This window comes from Sphaerodactylus townsendi, linkage group LG03 (assembly GCF_021028975.2).
Source record: "Sphaerodactylus townsendi isolate TG3544 linkage group LG03, MPM_Stown_v2.3, whole genome shotgun sequence".
Taxonomy (NCBI): domain Eukaryota; kingdom Metazoa; phylum Chordata; class Lepidosauria; order Squamata; family Sphaerodactylidae; genus Sphaerodactylus; species Sphaerodactylus townsendi.
In genome coordinates, this window is record NC_059427.1 from 78181184 (window position 1) to 78202856 (window position 21673).

A 21673-nucleotide genomic window follows, 5' to 3' on the forward strand; every position below is an offset into this window, starting at 1 on the left:
TATTATTATTATTATTATTATTATTATTATTATTATTATTATTGAATTTTGTTTAATATCACAGCCACCAGTCCTTTAGCTGGTTTTTGGATTTTCATTACAATTCAAGCCTCACCAAGAGGCCTAGAACACTCTAATGTATTGGTCTAGTATTCGTGCGGATTCCAGCACAGGTGCCTTCTGACGGATGTTGATTTTGTAGATTTGAAGATGTTTTAAGTGTCACCCTGGTATTTTCGGAATGGCGCCCAGGGTGCCAATTCCCACTGGGGCTATCTCAGCTGGTTTGTGCCATAATCGCTGAATCTAAAATTTCAAATCGTGGTATTTAATGACCTTATATTCTTTTTCATGGACCCTGCTGTCACCAGGTACTGCTATGTTGATGATGGTCACTTTCTTGTCCTTGATCACTGTGATGTCTGGTGTATTCTGTGCCAATACTTTGTCAGTTTGGATTCGAAAGTCCCACAAGATCTTGACCTTCTCATTTTCTGTGACTTTCTCTGGACAATGTTCCCACCAATTTTCAGCTGCCCTAATGTAATTCTTGCATAAATTCCAGTGAATCGTCTTGGCCCGGCCCTGAGTGTCTGTCTGTACTCAGTCTGGGTGATCTTTTTGCAGGAGCTGAGTACATGATCTACAGTTTTGTCAGCTTCCTTGCACAATTACCTGCTCTTGAGCAGCCAAAATAATTGATTCATTTTTCCTTTCCAGAGTTTCAGTTGTGAATCACAATCAGGTCTTATCATTGTCCACCTTGTCCTTGATCTTCTCCAGAAATTGTTGTGCCAGCTTACAGTCCTCATTTTAATCATTTTTCCCCTATACTCCTGTTTGGTTCTTTGGGCTTTCAGTAAAAGTCTTTTCTTGACTTCAATTAATGCCTGTTCTTGACTTTTCTTCACAGAATCAGTCAGTGCATGTTTCTCCTCTTCCATTGTCAAATTTACTTGCAGTAACCCTCTGCCACCAGATCTCTGGGGAAGGTATAATCTTTCAATATCACTACAGGGGTGTAAGGCATTGTCATAAGCTTCTGAGTTTTTCTATCCAATGCATCCAAATCAGCCTGTGTCCAGTTTATGATTCAGGCTGTGTACCTGATGACTGGTATGGGCCAGGTGTTGATGACTTTGTTGCTATTTCTGCCATTTAATTTGGATTTCAAAATTTTACTGACCCTCTGGGTGTATTCTTTACTGATTCTTTGATCGTGCTTGATGTTATACAGCTGCAAAATGCTCAGGTATTTATAGGCTTCCTTTGGTTGCACTTGATGAGTTGGCCTTCAGGCTATTTCTATGCAACCACTTTGGGTGATCTTGACCCTCCTTATTGTCACAGTGGCACACTTTTCCAGGCCAAACTCCATTGAAATGTCTGCGCTGAATATTTGGACTATGTTCACTAGTGACTGGATTTCTGTGTCTGATTTCCCGTAGAGATTCAAATCGTCCATGTACAGCAAATGTTAGAGTTTTTCTGAGTCTTTGACCATTTGATATCCCAACTTTGTTTTCTTTAAAATCACTGTTAGTGGGATCATGGTGATAATAAACAGTAAGGGCAATAGCGCCCTTGGAAAATTCCTCGCTTCATTTCCGATTGTCAGTTCAGTTCTCCACTGTCTCATACCTTTTTCAGTGAATATTCATATATTGATTATAATTATTAAATTTGTATGCTACCTTCCTCAACCAGGGTTGGCCTCAGGGTGGCTCACAGAGTTTAAAACATAATGATACAAATACAAAATAATATAGCTTGTTGACTGTATCAACTCAGACAGGGTAATCTGCCTTGAGTCCAAGTGAGAAAGGCAGACTATAAATAACTAATAAATCTATGCATGCTTAGAAAAACTGTAATACTTGAATCCATTTGGATTTATGTTTCTAATTCTGGATTGGCATTCTACGCAAATACAAAAAGCAATACAACAGAAATGAGTAAAACAAATGCAGCTTATTGTTCAACTGATGATTTATTAAAAATGCATCTTAGGCATTTATATCTTTATCGAACAGTACAGAGTTAAAATTTCATACACAGTGGAAGTAGGGTGTACTATACAGCTTGGAGAAAATAATTCTACAGATTCACTATAAGTTACTAGATTGCTTTAAGAGTACACAGTTATATTTCACAATTAAAAATACAAGTTTACCCAAAACATTTGGCATAGGTTTCAGCACAACACATGAAGGCCCACCAGAATGAAGAGGAAGGGAAGTTGCTTTGTTCCAGTAAGTCCATTATAATTCAAAGGGGCTTTTAAAAATAAATTTTGCCAATATGCTTAGGTGTCTTCCCAACTGTGCAGCAGGACATGTCAAAAGGGATGAAGGCAATGCAATAAAAAGGCAAAGGTCACAAGCATAAATCTTGGAAAGGTTTTTTTTTTTAAAAAAACACAATGTGCAGAAAAAGCTATTGCTAAACATTTCACAATGTGATTTCACTGAAATTCTGAGTTAAGGCATAAACCCCTTCCCTTCCACATTAAAAATTAAAAACACAATTAATAAATTGTTGAGTATGGATAAATGCTATAGAAGAGAAAGAATGACCTTGCATCTTTTTGACATCTACAGAAAAAAAAATTCAAAACATTTAGCATCATAGCAGACAGTGTGAGACAACATGTGTAGGAGAAATAATAAGCTGCTTTGTCAAAATAGGCCCTTTAATCAATTCTGCGGGGATTGAAATGTTCATTTTGAGATAGTTGGCTTGAAGATTCATCAGTCTCTCATCTCAGCACACAGGGTGAAGCACCACTCATGTACTTGCACATGATAGTTTGCGATTTAGACAAATGTCTTTATCTAAGCATTTTTTTCCTATCACTTCCAATTACACGTCAAGGGTTCCCATCTTACTTACATTTACATTAGGATCTATCAACACATGATAAAGTGCAAGGCTCCCAATTTCCCTCCCACCCTTCTCCTTACCACAATATTGCATTTATCTAAAATTTAGAATACTGTCTAGTAAGATTTTTTCAGACAAATCATCAACATTTCTGGGATACATCATGGCTATTTTTACTCTACTTTTGAAGTGTAAAAATACTCTAGCCACGGGCTACTTTGGCTTAATTTTATTTATTTATTTGCTGGCCTATGCAGGAAGTTTTTTATTGACAAATGTTTCAGGTGGCAGACCATATCATTTGTTTGATTTAGTCTTTTGAACTAGGAATTTTATAAGATCAATGGCAAGGCTGCTTTTCTGAATCATAATTCATGAAGCCTCTTGCAAGACAAAATCTGAACTTTAACACAGGAGTCTCTTTTGCAATATTTACACACTGCAGAAACAGTCTTGGAAGCTGAATCAGCCAGATGAAAAGCTCTCCAATAAGGGTCTGATTGCTATAAATTGCACTCTGTATTTATCTAATTCCAGTACTACAATTGCCATTGCACATTCCCTTCCCTTTTCTCTCTCCTTCATTCAACTCCAGGGATGAACAAAAATTCGTGCACTAGTAGAACTACAACAATAACAATAACAAATAATGCACCGAGGATCACCATCTTTGATGAAGTTAACCTCATTATAGAAGATGTGCCACATTAAGGTCTTCAGCTCTGATGCAAAGCCCATTAAGAATAACGATGGCCCTTCTTCTAGCTTTAAGTGGGTTCTTATGTGGGTTTGAAGGCTTTGAACAGTCCTTTTACTTTGGAGCAAGTTGCATTCAAATAAGAAAACTGGCTGGCAATATCATCTTCCACTCCTCATCTCTAAATGTGGAAAGCCACTCTCAAGCCAAAGTTCATTGCTGAATAGCTCCATGTGAAATCCATACATGATATAAGATTAAATGTAACCCACCAGTTTGTATGAATGAACATGTCAATGTGACTCTGTTCTTACATATTGTATTTATTTTAGCCATTGCTTAAGGATTCATACCCTTTGAAGCTCAAAAATGCTGATGAAGGTTTTATTAAAACCATAAGGAATTGGAAAGTTTCCTTAAATGGCATGCAGCATAATCTGCCATTATATTAAACAACTGCATCGTGGTGTTTTCAAAGATACAACACTAGATGTTCAAGAACAACAGGCTTCTCCCTGAATATAGGTATTGCTGTTATCAGGATCAGAAGCCATGGAAGTGGCCTGTCCTATCCACCACGACATTTGCTTAACGCTCGTTGGTGAAGCTGAGAGTAAGGCATGTATAGATGTCCCAAGGACAACAGGAGTCGAGAGTTATGACATCAGTAATTCCTCAGATTCTATGATGAGATCCCTCAGTCTGATAATCATTGGAAGCATATCATAAAACAGGCAGATTTTACTTCATTTGATTTCTTTGGGGAACAATCATCTTGAGATCAAATCAAGCAAAACAGCTGCTGAACAGGCAAGCACCTGCTATCACATGTCCTGCAGACCACTCTGCTGCTGGCTGAAACAGTGCTGCACATGCTGCTTTACAAGCAGGCCAACACTATGGATTTTATTTTTGGTCTAGGAAAGATGTACATGTTTCTTGTCTTCCAGAAGAGACTCATGCTATAGTCAAACTGCACACACAGATATTCTGAATTCACAAAAGTTCAAAGAGCTTGAGAAACAAACTCAAGGCTTGAATGGTAGAAGATGGTGGCTGGCTTGACTTCGCTTTTTCCATGAATGGAGAAGCAACACTGTGAGGTCAGCTTTAAATCACCAAGCATCAATACTTTAAATCAGCTTTAAATCACCAAGCACCAATCAGTACTTAAGCACTGGTACTTATATATGCAAAAGAATTTTAAGCATACATATGCAATGATGCTAAGTGAAAAAAATCCAATTAATAGGGATATTTCAGTGATTAGGTACATTGGTAACATACTGTTTCTTGAACATCTATTTTCAGTAGAAATAAACACAAACAGCTGTACATTAACTCTGTAAAAGGAATGAATGCTGTTTTTTCTCATACATTGCCAGAACTAAAAAATTAAGCAGACATTGCTATATTTCTAAATACTGGCAAAACCAGATGTACTGAATGAAGGAGCATCTTTCAAAAGGTAATAATTATCCAAAGCAAATTTATTTTTTAAAAAATTAAACCCCATGATCAGAGTGCTACCTGAATGCTTGAGAGCTTGCCCATCCTTCACAGTAAACTTAATTATTTTTGAAGCAGTTCATTTTATGCAACATAAAAGCCAATTGTTCTCAGTGGAGTTTATTTCCAGGACTACAGCAGTAAAGGAGAGATGATGTTAACACTTTCAAAGTTCATGGTGAATAAAATACAAAGTGACCAGAAGAAGGTTACAACCTGTTCTTTGGGAAAGGCTTATTTTAGTTAGGTGTCTATAGACCACATGGCAGTTCAGCAGTCATGTACAGTAGTCTGTTATCGGTGACTTTTCCTGCCTTTTTGTGATTAGAAAAGAAGTGAAGATATTATCAAATACCTGGTCAAAATACATGACTGGGGGCTATGTTTGCTTTGCAGGTCTGTTTTACAGATTAACATTTTAAGCTACATGGAACTTTAAGATATAACAGAGTGAGGAACAGTATGGAAATTGTATCACAATAGTAATGATCGTTAGATTATTGCTGCAAACTTCAGAAAGTGCAGCTAAGAAAAACAAATGGTTTGTCACCAGTTCTCACTGCCAAATATCAGGGCAGATGCAATTGTGAAAAACAGCCAATATTGGTCTACTGGAATAAATGCTACTATTCCTATTTCAATTATAGACTCAAGCATCAAATGGGCCATTAATGCCATAGGCTTAGGCCTGCACAGTGAATATACGTCTTGTAAGAACTAGACAAACTGCAATTCAAATGGCTTAGAAACAATAACTATTCTGAACCTAAGATCTGGTGTTTCATGTACTTACTGAGAGCCCACACCAACTGAAGAGAAGTAACTTTTAGCATTATAGTAATGTACACACTGAACGCTAAAAAGAACAGTACGTAAAAATCTAAATGTTACTATCTCTCTGTTAAACGGCATACATTAAGAAAATGTGGAAAAACCTGAAATATTTAATAACTTTTGTGAATTCAGTACAATGTTTCCAACAGTTCAGCAAATAAGCAAGTCAGGCTGTTATAGCATTCCTAAACTATGACCCACATACACACAAAAACTGGGAGACTTGTGGGTTTCCCTTGTTTTCATAGATGCAGATAGACTGCAACCAAAAAAGTGTGTATGTGGTAAGCACACTCAGAAATAGAAGCCAGACCAGATTTTGTGTAGGAATCCCAGTGTTGTATACCTAACCTGTACCAGTATATACGGGTGATACAGTCTAATCCATAAATGGTAATCTTGTCCCATGTGGGGCTTGTATTATACTCAAATATAGATTTCAGTCCTCTGGGCAATCACTGACTGACTTATTGGAGTTTCCCAGTGATACTGTTAAGTTAGATGAAATAGTAGAAGTCATCAAACACATCCTGGAGTGAAGTATTCTATATTCTCAAGTATACACTTTACAGAAGTGTTTAACAGTTCTTCATAACACACCTGATTTTTTAAAATATCACAGTGTCCAAAGCCTGCCTAACCTTCATTCTAGTTTGCCAGTTTCTGACTTCTGATCCAACCTGCTCTTGTTACTCTTCACCATATAAATGAAATAAGCAAGTGTCTCCTTCTCATTCACTGGGATGTTCCTGAAGTGTCGACTGACAGTCTGGAAGAGCAAGTAAATTAGAAAAACATAAATAATGGACTAACACACCAGCTACAGTTTTGTCATAGCTGTGTTGAATTTTTTAAAGTTAAATACAAGTAAATATTTGCCATGGTAAACTGGACATCAATGTTTAATATCATAACCATACTTTCTATATATCTGTAAAGCAGATCTCAAATTTAAGAAATGGCTTTAATAAAATCTGAAATAACAGGTTTATTCTACACTGAACATGAAGATAATTTCCATCACCACAGTATTCAGTCTACTCAGACATTTTAGCTCTTGTCCACAGTACAGATGTGAAGGCCCAGGTTGGGGGACGGAGGAACAAGTTCAGCCCCCCCTTTAAATATTTTGTCTCAATTTTCCCAATTAAAAAAATGGGAGCTATTGGGGAGCACTGGAAATCACTGAAGTATTTTATCCTGTGGAATACATGAACTGCTTTTTAAGGCAAGATTTACTTCAGGAATCATTGTGGCTCTGTTGACAACTTTTCTGGCATCTGTAAGTATTTCTAGAAGTGGGAAGGGCCAGGTGCGGATTTTAGAACTTCATATTTATTTAATACAGACAGTAGCATTACATAACGTAATTTACCTAGGCAAGCAGAACAATTCCAAAAACAGTGAGATCTGATCCTAACTCAACATGATATGGCTGCCTGGCTAAAATGTTTAATGTACCTAACTGGAACTTCTATTGAAGTCATAAGAACTTACCAGTTTAATGCATTTTTGTAATTCAAATGGAAGTTGACAGAAACATCATCCCATCAAAGCTTGTCCACTTTTCAAAATCTGGCCAGAACCACACTTACTGTCCACATGTGCAAGGAGTTTTCACCAGTTCTTCAGTGCCAACTGTCATTGTTACAAATAAAAGTGCAGACTAAAAACTGGGGGGGGCATGAAACAAAGTTTCTAACCAAGAGCTGACCAGGAAAAGTATTTTCCCTTTTATATTAGATGCCTGCAAAATGTAAACAGATACTGCCAGAAAGTGTTTCTCAGCTACTGCAAGATATTATTTCTGTGCATACAAGAATAAAAATTAAATGTGTTAATTTTAAAATGTATCCTGTTACAACATTGCTTGAAACATTGAAAAACTATTATTTATTTATTTTATTTATTTATTCGATTTGGTAATCGCCCTACCCCCGAAGGGCTCAGAGTTATTAACAGAGTTATGTGTCAATGCACTCCTTGAGATTCTATGGTTATCTTTTTGTAGATATTTTGTAGCTGTACCCACCACTCCTAGTCAGAATTTCACAAGGTGCTTACTAGCTTGAAAGAGTTGGGAACCCTTATTTTACAAAAATAAATGTGCATGTACCAGGTCATTACTGACCCATGGGGTGATGTTACATCACAATGTTTACTAGGCAAGACTGCCTAACAAGGAGGTTCACCATTGCCTTCCCCAGTTGTCTACCCCGTGGTGGCGAACCTTTGGCACTCCAGATGTTATGGACTACAATTCCCATCAGCCCCTGCCAGCATGGCCAATTGGGCTGATGGGAATTGTAGTCCATAACATCTGGAGTGCCAAAGGTTCGCCACCACTGGGACTCTACACTTTGCTTCTAGTAAACTGGGCACTCATTTTACAAACCTCGGAAGGATGGAATGCTGAGTCAGTCTTGATCCAACTACCTGAACTCGATTTCTGTTCAGATCGAATTCAGGTTGCAACTCACCCCAAGACTGCTTTCGTTTTTCCTTATAGAAGCAGATATTAGGCAGAAGTGCTTCATTGCGGTATGGACTGTAAACTAATTATGAACAGTCAGTGTGTACCAGCAACAAAAAAATACTCTTGCGGTCTTGGGGAGTATCAACACAGGCGTAACAAGGAAACTGTAAGATGTCATACTTTACTCCACATTGGTCAGGCTGCATTTGAAATAATGTGTGCAGTTTTGGAAACCTCAGTTTAAAAATTATGTAAACTAAAGAGAGAAGGTGCAGAGAATAGTGACAAGGACGATCAGGGGTCTGCAGACCAAGTTCTGAGGGACTTGGGACATTTGGTCTGGAGAAGAGGAGGTGTGTGTGTGTGGGGGGGGGGATAGACACACATGATTGTTTTTTATTACTATTATTCAATTTATAAATTGTTCTCTCTTGTTGAGCAGGGTTCAGAGCAGTGAATATACATTGAATATAATAGAAATTATACAATTAAAACATATATATATATTTTAAACCTGCAATTCCTACAATAAGGTGCCATTCTCTTTGTACCCATAAGGATAGGGATGATTTGAAAGCTTTCACTTAGAAGAGGGCAGGGAGCTGTTGCTGTTGGCTTTACATTACTGGTGGGAAGTCACCAGTTGAATATTAGAAGAATGTTTGTTTGTCTTTTTACAGTATGAGTAGTTAAGCAGTGAAATGGGCTGTCCAAGTAGGTGGTGAAGTCCCTCTCACTGGCAGCCTTCAAGCAGAGGTCAGGAATGCATTAGGATGATCTTGCATTGAGCAGGAGGGTGGGCTTGATGGCCTGTATGGCCACTTCCAATTCTAAGCATGACAGATGGACCCTCCCAAGTTTCACAGAAAATGTGAAATGTACGATACAATCTGAAGCTAAATTCCTTTTGAGATTAGACCTCTGCTTGTGTAAACTCAAGGAAGACGAACATGTTAAAAATACAATAATAAAAGTCTGCTAGGTAAATCACACTACACACTAAGATGGGGGTAGGAAGGGGATACTTAGATTTACCAAGGAGTCACTGTTTGAAAGAGCAGAAGTTGCAACTCATTTTGGTAGCCACCTCAGAGCTATGACCTGCCACCATCTCAGCAGATTAGCAACTGATCTGGGCAGCTCCAGATGAACTAGGAGCTTGTTTTACAGGACTACTGTAAGAGTTACTATGATTAAAAGAAATTCTCTAAGTATTCTGGAATGCTACACAAATTATAATTCATAGAAAGCTGTGCAACAGAATTATTCAATTGCTTTGCCTTAACTGAATAATGGAAGACAATAGCTTATTGTAGGTTGTGGAGAATTCCCATAGAGGAAAAAGGAGTGATTTTCATCAGTTCTCCCTTTTTGCAGCAGGCCTCAAATTCCCCCTTCATTATGTTCCTCCAGCTCCCAGGAATCCTTCCTTCAGTGGACATTTTAACCAAATTCAAGGCAATCTTTGAACAGCATTTTTTTAAAAACATGAAGGACCAGGGAGGACAAAAGAGAAAAAAATTAGTTTCTTTTATATAGTTACATTCCAAACCCTTGCCCATTTTTTCCTGTGTAAAAGATATAACATGCACACAGCTGAAAAGAACTAAAAATTTGCAGATGTCACCAAACACAACTAATGATAATTACTGTAAACTTCAGTATCAAGAATGAATAAGTATTCTTGGCGAGGGACTATACATTCTGTTTTATGATTAGCAGATGGAAAACTTCCAATCCACTTACTTCTGCTAGTTGAGCTTTATTGAGGCCAGGTCTTGTTTGCAACTTGTAATGCCTTTTATAACGGCGTAGTGTGTTTACCTGAAGTTGAAACAAGTCAACCTGTAAAATAAAGGTGACATGATGCACAGAGAAAAGGCAGATGGTTATGTCCTTGTCCTAAATAAGAACCCAAAAGAAGCATTCTCCTACTATTTTAAACCAACTAGTTTTAGACCAAGATGTAGCTAACTAACACCTGAACAAGTCACTAAAATACTGTTAAATTCCAAACCTCCCCCTCCTCCCTCAAATGTATTTTTAAATGACTTTTTTGTACTGGAGACATTATGTAGTCTTTTTTGTACTGGAGGTATGTGCAAAGTAAGAAATCACCATCAGATTAGTAGGCTTTTTTTTAAACTGAACTCCATAACAGCCCCATCCAGATGATGGGGATGATGGAAGTGACGTTTGGAGGTGGCACGAGGCCATGAAGGCAGATTTGCTTTCCCTGGGGCACTTACCCTGGTAGAGAGGTTAACATGCCAGCAGGCAGCTGCCACGGTCCTCTGATATGCCAAGATGTGGTCTTCAGCACTCCTGAACCACTGGAACCTGGCACTGCCTCCAGCTACACTGTGGCCCAGAGCACTTTTGGGTGGTGTAAGTCTATGTAGCTCAATCAAGGGGCTTCCGGTGATGGGGAGGTTTTGTTCTATTTTTCACTTCCCCACACTGCTGAAAAGATTTCTGGAGGTGGCAAGGCGACACAGCAACACTGCTGTCCCTGCCCACTTGGAGCTCTAGATTGGGCTGTTAGTGTCTAGTTAGAAACTATGCACTATTTTCTTCCCCTCATGTACAGAGCATAGTTGAAAAGTTTCTGATTTTATAAGTCTACAATCTAATTAATTTGTTTCAATATATTGTCAAAGGCTTTCAGTTATTTTATTTGACCTCTGAATGATTTAACCCTAGTATGGAATCCCAGTTACATGGAAATGAAAACTTAAGTTTGTTAAAGAACCCACATTACCACATTCAGGCATTACCATTACTCGGAATTAAGACTGCAGACCTCTGAAACCAGAATCACTTTCATTAGATGCTGGATATAAGAAGAGGAATAGCGACACATTTAGCAGTTTGAGCTGCTCACTACAAATTCTGTTTTTTCTTCCCATAATTTAGGTTTATAGTCCCAATTTTTATTCTGCTTATACAACAAATTAAATGATATTCCAGTAAAAAAAAAATTTCACAGCACAGTTTTTATTTATATGAATTTCAGCATAAAGGCCACATTAAGGTTCTCTTGTTAAAGTGAACATAACTTCACTTTCTAGACCTTACCACAAAATTTTAAAATAAAAATCAGCTTATCTTGAAGCTCCCAAAAGCAAGCCTGTTATACTCAGAAAAGTTTTTTTTAATCCAGACTTTCCCATTCTGTTCAGTAGTTGGTTAGGCAATTAGAAGAGATATTGGAATTTAGGGTGAAAAGGAATTGTACTGTTTGGGGAAGCAGGAAGTAAATGATATGCACTAAAACAAGGCTCTATCAGTTAGGACACATATGTATGGCAAGAAGTGCACTGAGTTTAGAACATAATCTAAGGACACTAAAGTCATGTTCATACCTATATTAGCTTTGGGTGGCTACAGCAAGTATCAATAACAGTACAAGAGTCTTTTGTGGATTTGGGAAGTCATGTTGTGGTTGGAGTGCTTTCCACAAAACATTATTGCAAGGCTTTTTACAGGTGAAAAGCAACCCAAAAATTATATTGGACTATAAATTACTAAGGAACAGCAAAATCCAAGAAGACTTTGGCCACTGAAAACTTTGACAAGTCATACCTTAATTTAAGTTACTTCACTGAGGCATTAAAATGATACAAGGAATCTTGAACAATCCCTCAGCTCTTAAAATATTTTAGGAATGCAAACTGAACAGGAAAGCACAAATCTCCTTCTAAGCTTAAAGAAGCATTTCCATTTATTATTATTATTATTATTATTATTATTATTATTATTATTATTATTATTATTATTGATTTCTAAACCGCTCTCGCCCTAGGGGCTCAGGGCGGTGAACAACAATGATAAAAACAGCTTAAAACGTAACATAAAACTGATTAGCAGCAATAAAACCCGGAACTGTACAGCGTCAGATGGTGTTCCACCCTTCCCCCCTCCCTACCATTACGCCCATGGGAGGTCAGATGAAATGGCAGCGATGTATTTAACCAGGCTGGCCAAATGCCTGGAGGAACAGGTCCGTCTTACAGGCCCTGTGGAAACTCTGCAGGTCCCACAGGGCCCTGATCTCCCTTGGAAGCCTGTTCCAGGTAGGGGCCAGGGCTGTAAAGGTCCTGGCCCTTGTAGAGTCCAGCCTGATAGCTTTAGGGCCAGGGATCACGAGGAGGTCCTCCTCCAATTCCAAAACGGAGGGGCCTAACGGGGCGATATGGGGAGAGGCGGTCTCGTAGGTATGAAGGTCCAAGGCCATGAATGGCTTTGAAGGTCAAGACCAACACTTTAAACATGACCCGGAACTCGATCAGCAGCCAGTGTAGATGGTATAGACCGGAGTAATCCGGTCCTTGCTAGATGCTCCTGTAAGAAGCCTGGCTGCCGCATTCTGTACGAGTTCCAATTTCCGGATCAAGGCTGAAGGGAAGCCCGCATAGAGCAAGTTACAGTAGTCTAGCCTGGAGGTGACCGTTGCATGAATCTCAGTGGCTAGATCAGGACGAGAGAGGTATGGGGCCAATTGCCATGCCTGCTGCAGATGGAAAAAAGCCGACTGAGCCGTTCAGGTGACCTGGGCCTCCATTGATAGTACTGGGTCCAGAATCACCCCCAGGCTCTTGGCAGATGAGGCCAACTGTAAAGCCTCACCATGCAGCGTAGGCAGGCCAAAGGACACTGGACACTCTCCCCGACCCAGCCACAGGACTTCCGTCTTTGTAGGATTTGATTTCAGCCGACTCGCACTCAACCAACCAGCAACAGCGTCCAAACAATGCTGGAGAGCCTCAGGGGCCGAAGACGGGCTGCTCTCCATTGTGAACACGAGCTGCGTGTCTTCCGCATATTGATGACACCACAGTCCGAAACTCTGAACCAAACTTGCCAGGGGGTGCATGTAGATGTTAAAAAGCATCAGGGAGAGGATCGCTCTCTGCGGCACCCCATAGACTATGGAATGTCATCCCCGACCGCCACCTGCAGTCCCCGGTCTTGGAGAAATGAGGACAGCCAACACAGGGCTGACCCCCTAACTCCAACACCAGCAAGGCGGTGGGCCAAAAGGTTTACAACATCGATGATCTACAACATCGAACGCTGCGGTGAAGTCTACTAACACCAACAATGCCGAACCGCCTCTGTCCAAGTGAAGCCGGAGTTCGTCCATGACGGCAACCAACACCGTCTTGGTCCCATTACCAGTAGGGAAGCCGGACTGGAAGGGATCCAATACGTTTGCATCATCCAGGAACTGCTGGAGCTGATCCGCCACTGCTTGGTCAATTACCTTGCCCAGAAATGGGAGGTTCAAAACTGGGCCGTAATTGGCTGTATCCCTAGGACTGTGATGGTGAACCTATGGCACTCCAGATGTTCATGAACTACAATTTCCATCAGCCCCTGCCAGCATGGCTAATTGGCCATGCTGGCAGGGGCTGATGGGAATTGTAGTCCATGAACATTTGGAGTGCCATAGGTTCGCCACCACTGCCCTAGGATCTAAAGACAGTCTTTTCAGGAGCAAGCGGACCACTGCCTCTTTAACTCAACCCGGGAAAATCCTTGCTCAACAGGTGGCTCTGTAGCTCCTCCCTGCCAGCTTTCACCAACCAGGAAGGGCATGGGTCAAAAGAACAAGTGGTAGATCGTACAGCATCCAGCGTCCTATCCACATCCGTCGGGTTGAGTAGGCTGAAACGGTCCAAACAAGGACCCAAAGACGGCCAAGGGGCCTCCAGTTCACTCACTGTATCAACTGTAGAAGGGATTGGCGGAGGGTCAAGACCTTGTGCATGAAGTAGTCTGCAAATGCCTCACAGCTTAATGCCAATTCATTACTTTTAGGACCCATAGCTGAGGTTGTAAGCGTCCGAATCACACCGAACAATTGCGCTGGGCGTGAACTAGCCATTGCAATAGTGGAAGTAAAATACGTCCACTTCGCTTCCTTCACAGCACTCTCATAGGATTTCATAAACGATCGATATGAGTGTCTTGACCCTTCGTCAAGAACCCGCTGCCACACTCGCTCTAGCCATCTCAGATCCCATTTCATCCTCCTCAGCTCCTTGGTATACCAAGGGGCTGGACTGGTATGGGTACGGAGAGGGCCCTTTGAAGTGATAGCCTCAATGGCTTCAGAGTGCCTGGTATCCCAGCTCTCTACCAGCTCATCAAGTGTACCGCCAGTGGGTGGGGTCTCCCGCAGAGCATCTTGGAACCTCTCTGAGTCTATTAGTCTTCGTGGGTGGGCCAAAATACACCCATCGCCTAGACAGGGGGGTGTAGGAGCATCAATCCAAGCCTTCTCACTTTAGGAGAAAGTGGATGAAAATAATACTTCATGAAATTCAATACCTTTCAACTAAGCTGCATTTACTTAATATAAGCAATGAAAAATACTGCCTGACTCATAAAACATAAGGAATGACTTCCAACTCATCCAAAAGGAGTAGTTTCATAATACTATTTGAACAGTAATGTGAGAATTAAAAGTTTTCCAGTGAAATAAAAACTGAAAAGCTGGATGTGTGATATTCTAAGAGAAGTAGCATTCTCTGCTACTTAATACAGCACTACCCTCATGTTCTGCCAGGAAACTTGACAATCAATGCACCAGACATCACTTATGCACACCGACTGACCTCCTTGAATGGAGGAAAGGAAAAAAAGAAGCGTTATTATTTTACAGCATTCAATTAGACTCACATAAAGATAAAATGGAATTTACTATACTTCTCATGTTTAAGGAAATTATCCACATTACTTTAGTCTACTGAAAGTAGCATCAAATCTCAGAGCCGCTTAGGCTTCTTTATCATCACTTGATTAGAAGATAAGAACAGCCTTGCTGGAACAGATCACTGGCACATCTAGTTTATCATCCTGTTTCAGACAGTGGCCAACTAGTTGTCCTGGAGGTCAAGGCCTTCCCCTAACACTGGTATTAAAATGTTTCCTGCCTCTGAAAATGGATTTTCCCTTAATTCCACAATTTAATTACTTGTTCAGCAAAGTGACTTCAAAGCACAGAATAGCAGAAAAATATACAGTAGTACACAAGTGATCAAATATCGTTTTAAAATGACATGAATCAAATATTGGACAATATGAACCAAATGACAACATGTATTTATGGAACTCCTGATGTGTATTCCTCTATGGCTTTTTAAAAAACAAAATGCCAGGAACAGATACATGTTATAGCACATAAAGCTTTGACTGCTAAGATACAGATGGAACACTTCACAGAAACAGAAAGAAATCACTAGAGAAAAGCTTGGAAGTGCAAACGAGTAGATCACTCAATCAAAATAAAACCTCTCTAAGACTTTGCTTCAGTTATGACAATTCAAATAGTCTATAGTTTCAGGACCAACTACATAAGAAAGCTTGTATTGACAATTCCTTGTCAAACACTATAATGTAAGTTGGGCCACAGTGAAGAAAGAATGAGCCTAATATAATAGCTGATGCTAATCAAATTCTGACATAGTTCTCTTCCCTTCCTAGCTATTCCTCTTAATGGATAGTGTGAAGAGTTCAGGAACATTCTGAAAGTGTCAGTTGGAGGATGTGGCTCAGAACACAGGAAGGGCAGTTAGTGAGTGAGGGTTTAACTGAAGCTGAAGCCCAGTTCGTTTTTTCCTGAAGTTTTCTTTTGTTAATTAGTTAGAGCAACTTGTAAGCTTGCCTGTTATATGTAATAAACTACAAAATAAACTACAAAAAAGAAGAAGTTTCTATGAGTGTATTGAATCAATAAGCAATTCAAGTAGAAGGGGACTGTGGAGTCTTCCTTGACATGGTGGCAAGCTGAGGGATTTTGGAAATACACTCCAGTGAGCATTTTGTTGGCAAGCAAAAGAGTGTAAATTTGCTCTAGTACAAAACTACACAGATTTCAGTTGAATGTGCAGATGGATCTAACCAGTAAGTGAAACCTCGATCTAAAAAAGGTGGAATGAAGTGCAGGTCACACCTGGAAGAGCTCAGAATATGCACACCATTTTTCTTCTGAAGCTGAGCCAGAATCAAGCAGCAGAGTGGTAGCTCAAGAGCTGGGAGCTCATGGGACAGCCAAGTTGAATGGCAAGGAGTTGAGAGACATGGATGAGGAATTTCCTGACTTCAAGAAAGGTCTGTAGTACACCCTAGAGGACTCACCCATGCAGTTAATGCAACCAGATCGGGATAAGCAGTATAGATATTGAGACGCATTCCTCAGTACCGTTCAACCAGCACACTGAGGGGATGGATGAGGATGCTGCAAACGCTTATGCACGCACAAGAAACCACTCATGAACTTGCTGATGCAGTGGATAGACAGAGGGAGCTTCGACTGCAGCTTGGCAGAAGAGACAGTTCCCCAGGTATCAGCAGGGTGAGTCAGTGGAAAGTTTTTAGCTTTGTTTGAAGCTGCCTTTGGAGAGAAAATGAAGTTCCCAGAAGAGAGCAAGTGAGGGCTGCTACGGCTCTTATGCTAGCTGGAGATTCTAGTCTTTCCAGTTATTAGGGTGAACTTGGCTACACTTGGGGAAGAAGCCACCTATGAGAATTTTTTAAAAAAGGCAGGCCTTAGCCAGATTTGGAAAAAAATCCGAGGATCCAGTTGGAGAGAAGAACTGAGGGGAGCTTTCCCTCAAGAGGAAAGGAGAGCTATGTTGCTTTTTATGGCTCCGGGATTGAAAACTTATAGTTCAGCAATGGTATAGAGAGCTGCAAAGGTTCAGTCCATAGAAGACTTTTGCAACTTGATAAGCAAAGTAAGAGAGCAATTTTTCACATTGAACCTCCCTCAAGAAATCTCAGCTCTTGTCTGCTTAAAGAGAACTTAGATTTATCTGACTTGGCTGCTTTCAGAGACCAGATGGCCGCCGTGAAAAGCAAGGGAAAGCAAAAACCAGCACGCTTTTGTATCAGAGAAGAGAGAATTGTTTAAAACCAACCCGAGAAATATTGAGTTTACGGGTAAAGATGGAGAAAAAAGTTTGGTTTCCAGAGAAAGCGACTTCTTTCCAAGGCCCAGTAAACCTGCTGAGATCTATAAGGTTGCCACCAAGGAATATAATCTGCTTTTGGTGTGGAGAAAGGGGTCACTTCAAATCACAAATGTGCAAGAAATAAGAGAGAAACAAGAGTGCAAGCCATGTTGGAAATAATCGGTTTTGGTGCAAAATGAAGGATTGGGAGGAGAGTAATGATTCACCAGGTAGTCTCCTCTGCTTTGTTCCAGTGAAGGAGAAGAGCCAGGTCACCGTGGTGATGAAGAACTCTGCTAAGTCCTGGAGAAACTCATGCCTGACAACTAAGAGATATGCTGGTGATGAGGAACTTGTTAAATCCACTGAACAAGCAACCAAAGAGGAGAATGGGAGAGTTAAGCAGCTGGTTGATGTAAATAGTGTGGATATCTGAGGAACAGAGACAGTGGGTTGGAGGATCCTCAGGGCTATGAAAGTGTTACTTGGGGGGAAGTTGTGGGTGGAAGGTTCTGTTGACACAGGGGCAGATATAAGTTCTATCAACAGAAAGTTGTTAAAGCAAATAAGCTCATCAGTTGGTGTGGAAGGGATGGCAGGTTACCCCATATGAAGGGACCCCCTATGTACTTTAGATTTAGTACTTGATTCATATCCAGACTCCCAGAATTGAAAAGGACATATATGCCATTGTACATGATGTTTCTGATATGCCTTTTATAATTGGAGCAGATGTGTTGTACCAATCTAGACAAATGAACGCAGTAGTTACTAGGTCAAAGGCTAAAACAAGCACTGAGAAAAGAGAGAAACAGCAATGCCTCAGATTTTGAGATGGTCCTTAGCCCCTACAAGATTAAGTGAATCTTGAGATTCTGCATTACGTAAAGGGTAAGGGACAATATTATTGCTGATGCACTACGTCGTCAGGGTAATGGTTAATTATATATAATTGCCTGTATGATATGATTGGATCTAACTGAAATTTTGAGACATTTAGCCCCTAAATTTCAGCTGAAAAGGGGCATGTGAAGAGTTCAGGAACATTCTGAAAGTGTCAGTTGGAGGATGTGGCTCAGAACACAGGAAGGGCAGTTAGTGAGTGAGGGTTTAACTGAAGCTGAAGCCCAGTTCGTTTTTTCCTGAAGTTTTCTTTTGTTAATTAGTTAGAGCAACTTGTAAGCTTGCCTGTTATATGTAATAAACTACAAAATAAACTACAAAAAAGAAGAAGTTTCTATGAGTGTATTGAATCAATAAGCAATTCAAGTAGAAGGGGACTGTGGAGTCTTCCTTGACAGATAGTCATAGCGGGACTACAGACTAGCTTGCTGGGATACCTTCAATTGGGCACAGAAAAGTCAATCTTCAAGGGGCACACTAAGGCTCTCCTGGTATTGAAACTATTGACATGGTTGAAACAAGTTTTATAAATACAAGATGGAATCTCCAAGACAATGGGCAGCCCAATCCAGACGCCCAGGTGGGTGGAGACACCGCTGCTGCTATGCCATCCTACCCTGTCCAGATGACTTTTTGGTTGCACAGGGAGGCAAAAACCAAAAACAACACCCCCCGTCCCATCAACAGAAAGTCCTCCATTGGGCTACATGAACTTACATACCCGAAAGGGTGGCATAAGTCCCATGTCTGGGCAGTAGCGTACCTGGAGGCAAAGGCTGGATGGAAGTTAACGTTGGCTCACACCGGCCACACTGGATCAGCCAGGTTGCAGCATGGGAGCACTGACAATGTGTTCAGTGCTACATCTGGCCATTTTGGAGGGCTGAAGTAGCTGCCCACCAGTACATTTGCCCTTCTGTCAGGGTAAGCATCCTGGGAAGGGCAAATCCGCTGGTGAATCTCCGCACCACCTTCATAAATGCATTCATCCCCCTTCATCTGGATTGGGCCATTAGGTAAAGTATTTCCTATGTCAGAAAAGGTTTTCCAAAACCAACATTTGGGCAACAGTAACAAAACAACAAAACATTTCAGTAAGTACCTCTGGGACATCTATCTCATGTTCCGGGGAATCTCCACCATCATCACTGGTCTTTCTCTTCCTTTTGTTTCGAACACTCTGAATGAAGTTCTTGTGAAAATCACATATATATAGATGTCTCACCTAAAAATAAAAAGATGATGGAAGAAAATGACATATGGTTAGAATTAGTATAGGGTAAATCTATAACAAAATACTAAACAAGTATTAAATTGCTAAATATTACCTCTGCAAGCTCATTTTTTTTGTTTCTTTTGAACAAAGTAGCTCTTCTCAATGGCCTGGGGAGCAATGAGCAGCTGTGTGGAACCAGTACCCCAATTAAATATCATAGGATCTATGGTGTACTCAACGAAAAAAGTGGTTCCTAAGGTTTTTGGTGTGGCAGTTTCTTTCTGCTGAATAGTATTAACAGATCAAACCAGGCAACTTTCCTTTCACTATGCTCTCTTTCAGCTGTCAACTTGCCTTCTTCCCCTTGAAAGAGGCGGGTGAATGCTATGATAAATGTAACAATTGACCTAAAATTTAACAGTATATAGACCACCGTACATATATCTCAGTATTACAGTGGTCTTTATAAGTGCATATGGGAAATGACTTGCCTGAAAATAACTGTTACTGCAAGACTGACCTAACAGTACAGAAACTGATAGCAAAAAGGGCATAATAATTTCTTTTCGCTATCTTGTCATTTGAGATTTCAAGTTTAATATTTCTGACTGAACCAAATATCATTTTACACAGCAGTGCCACTACAATGGCTAGTCACAGCAATACTTACTGCCATCTGCAGTGGTGCTCTAGCTTTGGAAGCCTGATGTGACAGATGTCACTTAATGTTAACACTAATTGCCTGGCAGAAGTCTACTTGACGTTAGCCAAGAAATAAACATCTTGCAGATTTCTGGTTTGAAAGATGTTTTCAATCAGTTTAGCACAGGAAATTTACAGTTTTTGAAGGAACTGGTTCAACGCAACTGTTTTAATATTACAGGAGCATATTTGATAAAATCAGTTACAAACATATGCTATTTACAACAGCTCTCTATTATGGGGATCACAATTCATACAGCCAAGCAGTTATTGCCTGCAACATGTTTACACTATTTATATAGCACTATAGGTCCATCCAATCTGCACTCTTACAAATGTAGGAGTTGTTACACCTTTTGACAACCCAGACATACATTAAAACCCTACCTTTTGATGCTGTTGTCTATCTTCTCTGATTCCTGTTACTGCTTATCCCCGCCATATGTTGTTAACTTTGTGCTATTGATCAGTTCCTTTCATTCTGCCTTTCATATAACTAATAAATGCATTTACATTTCAAGATCAATTGACTAGAGCTTTTTAAAATCTTGTCAGTATCTGTTAACTTCACTTACTGCTGGATGTGCATGCAGCAGTTTTTAAATTACAGTGACAAACAGTGCTCAAATCACAGCCTCCTTGTAAAGAAGAGGTCGTACAAAATATGGTTTCGAAGAGACCATCTATTCTTTGTTAGATACTAAAGCAAACCTCACCACAGGAAAGTAAAATCTATCTTTGCTCAGGCTTCTACGTTATTAATAAAAACCACCAAGAAAAAGAAAAGGGTTAGGGTTCACCAAATCAAATTGCCCATCAGATTATTCTTATCAATTACAATGAAGGTAACCAAATGACTGCTAAAATATTGCTAATCTGCAACTACAGGGGTTCCGGCAGCTTTATAAGAGCAACAAATACCCACTGATAGTTTTTAGAACCATTGAACATAGCAACTACTACAAAAGCAACCTAGGTGTAGGAACCGGAACACAATGTCAGAGAGTCTAGTCAGCGCAACAAGGCAAGGACCTCCTACGCAACTCACGCTTTTGTCAATGTCCAATTTCAGCTTCTTCTGGGAGATGCTCTTCTGGATCCTCTTGCTGAAGGAGGCATTGCCAGCCGGGCGGACACAGCGGTCCCCATCGTCAATGAGACAGCAGCTCTGTCCGTAAAAAGGGGTGGTGGGAGGCCCATCCCGGCTGTCTTCCTCGGTGCTGAAACCATTCATCGCAGCCTCCCACCAGCCCCGGGAGACAGGCGACGAAACAAATAGCGCTTCTCCCGGCCCGGACCAACTCTGCCGGGACGCCCAAGATCTCCTCTTCCAGGCACACTTCGGAGTCTCTCCGGCCTACTCACCTACTCTTAAGAGGGCATCATGAGCAGGCGGCCGACAGGGACGCTCGACTCCCCCACCCCCGTTAACCCTCCGAGAAACCCCCCAATTCCCCCCCGCAGCCCTCGCGCCCACAGGGACCTCTGGAACA

The 21673-nt window shown here is 40.5% G+C and overlaps 1 protein-coding gene across 1 annotated transcript; it reads right to left on the minus strand.

Annotated features, from left to right (window-relative positions):
* Nucleotides 1–1971: 1971 nt before the first annotated feature.
* Nucleotides 1972–21597, minus strand: SAP30L (SAP30 like). Its single transcript, XM_048489851.1, has 4 exons — nucleotides 21229–21597; nucleotides 19365–19487; nucleotides 10146–10244; nucleotides 1972–6692 (listed from the first exon to the last, which is right to left on the minus strand). The coding sequence occupies exons 1-4, from the start codon at nucleotides 21412–21414 to the stop codon at nucleotides 6567–6569; spliced, it is 534 nt and encodes a 177-aa protein (XP_048345808.1). The 5' UTR covers nucleotides 21415–21597; the 3' UTR covers nucleotides 1972–6566.
* Nucleotides 21598–21673: the final 76 nt, after the last annotated feature.

Excerpts from the sequence above, each read along its gene's own strand:
- SAP30L (XM_048489851.1), bottom strand. The coding sequence starts at position 21,414 with ATGAATGGTTTCAGCACCGAGGAAGACAGCCGGGATGGGCCTCCCACC. Across the intron at positions 10,245-19,364 it reads ATGAGATAGATGTCCCAGAG|GTTGACTTGTTTCAACTTCA; the intron begins GTACTTACTGAA and ends TTTATTTTACAG. Across the intron at positions 6,693-10,145 it reads ATAAAGCTCAACTAGCAGAA|ACTGTCAGTCGACACTTCAG; the intron begins GTAAGTGGATTG and ends TTGCTCTTCCAG.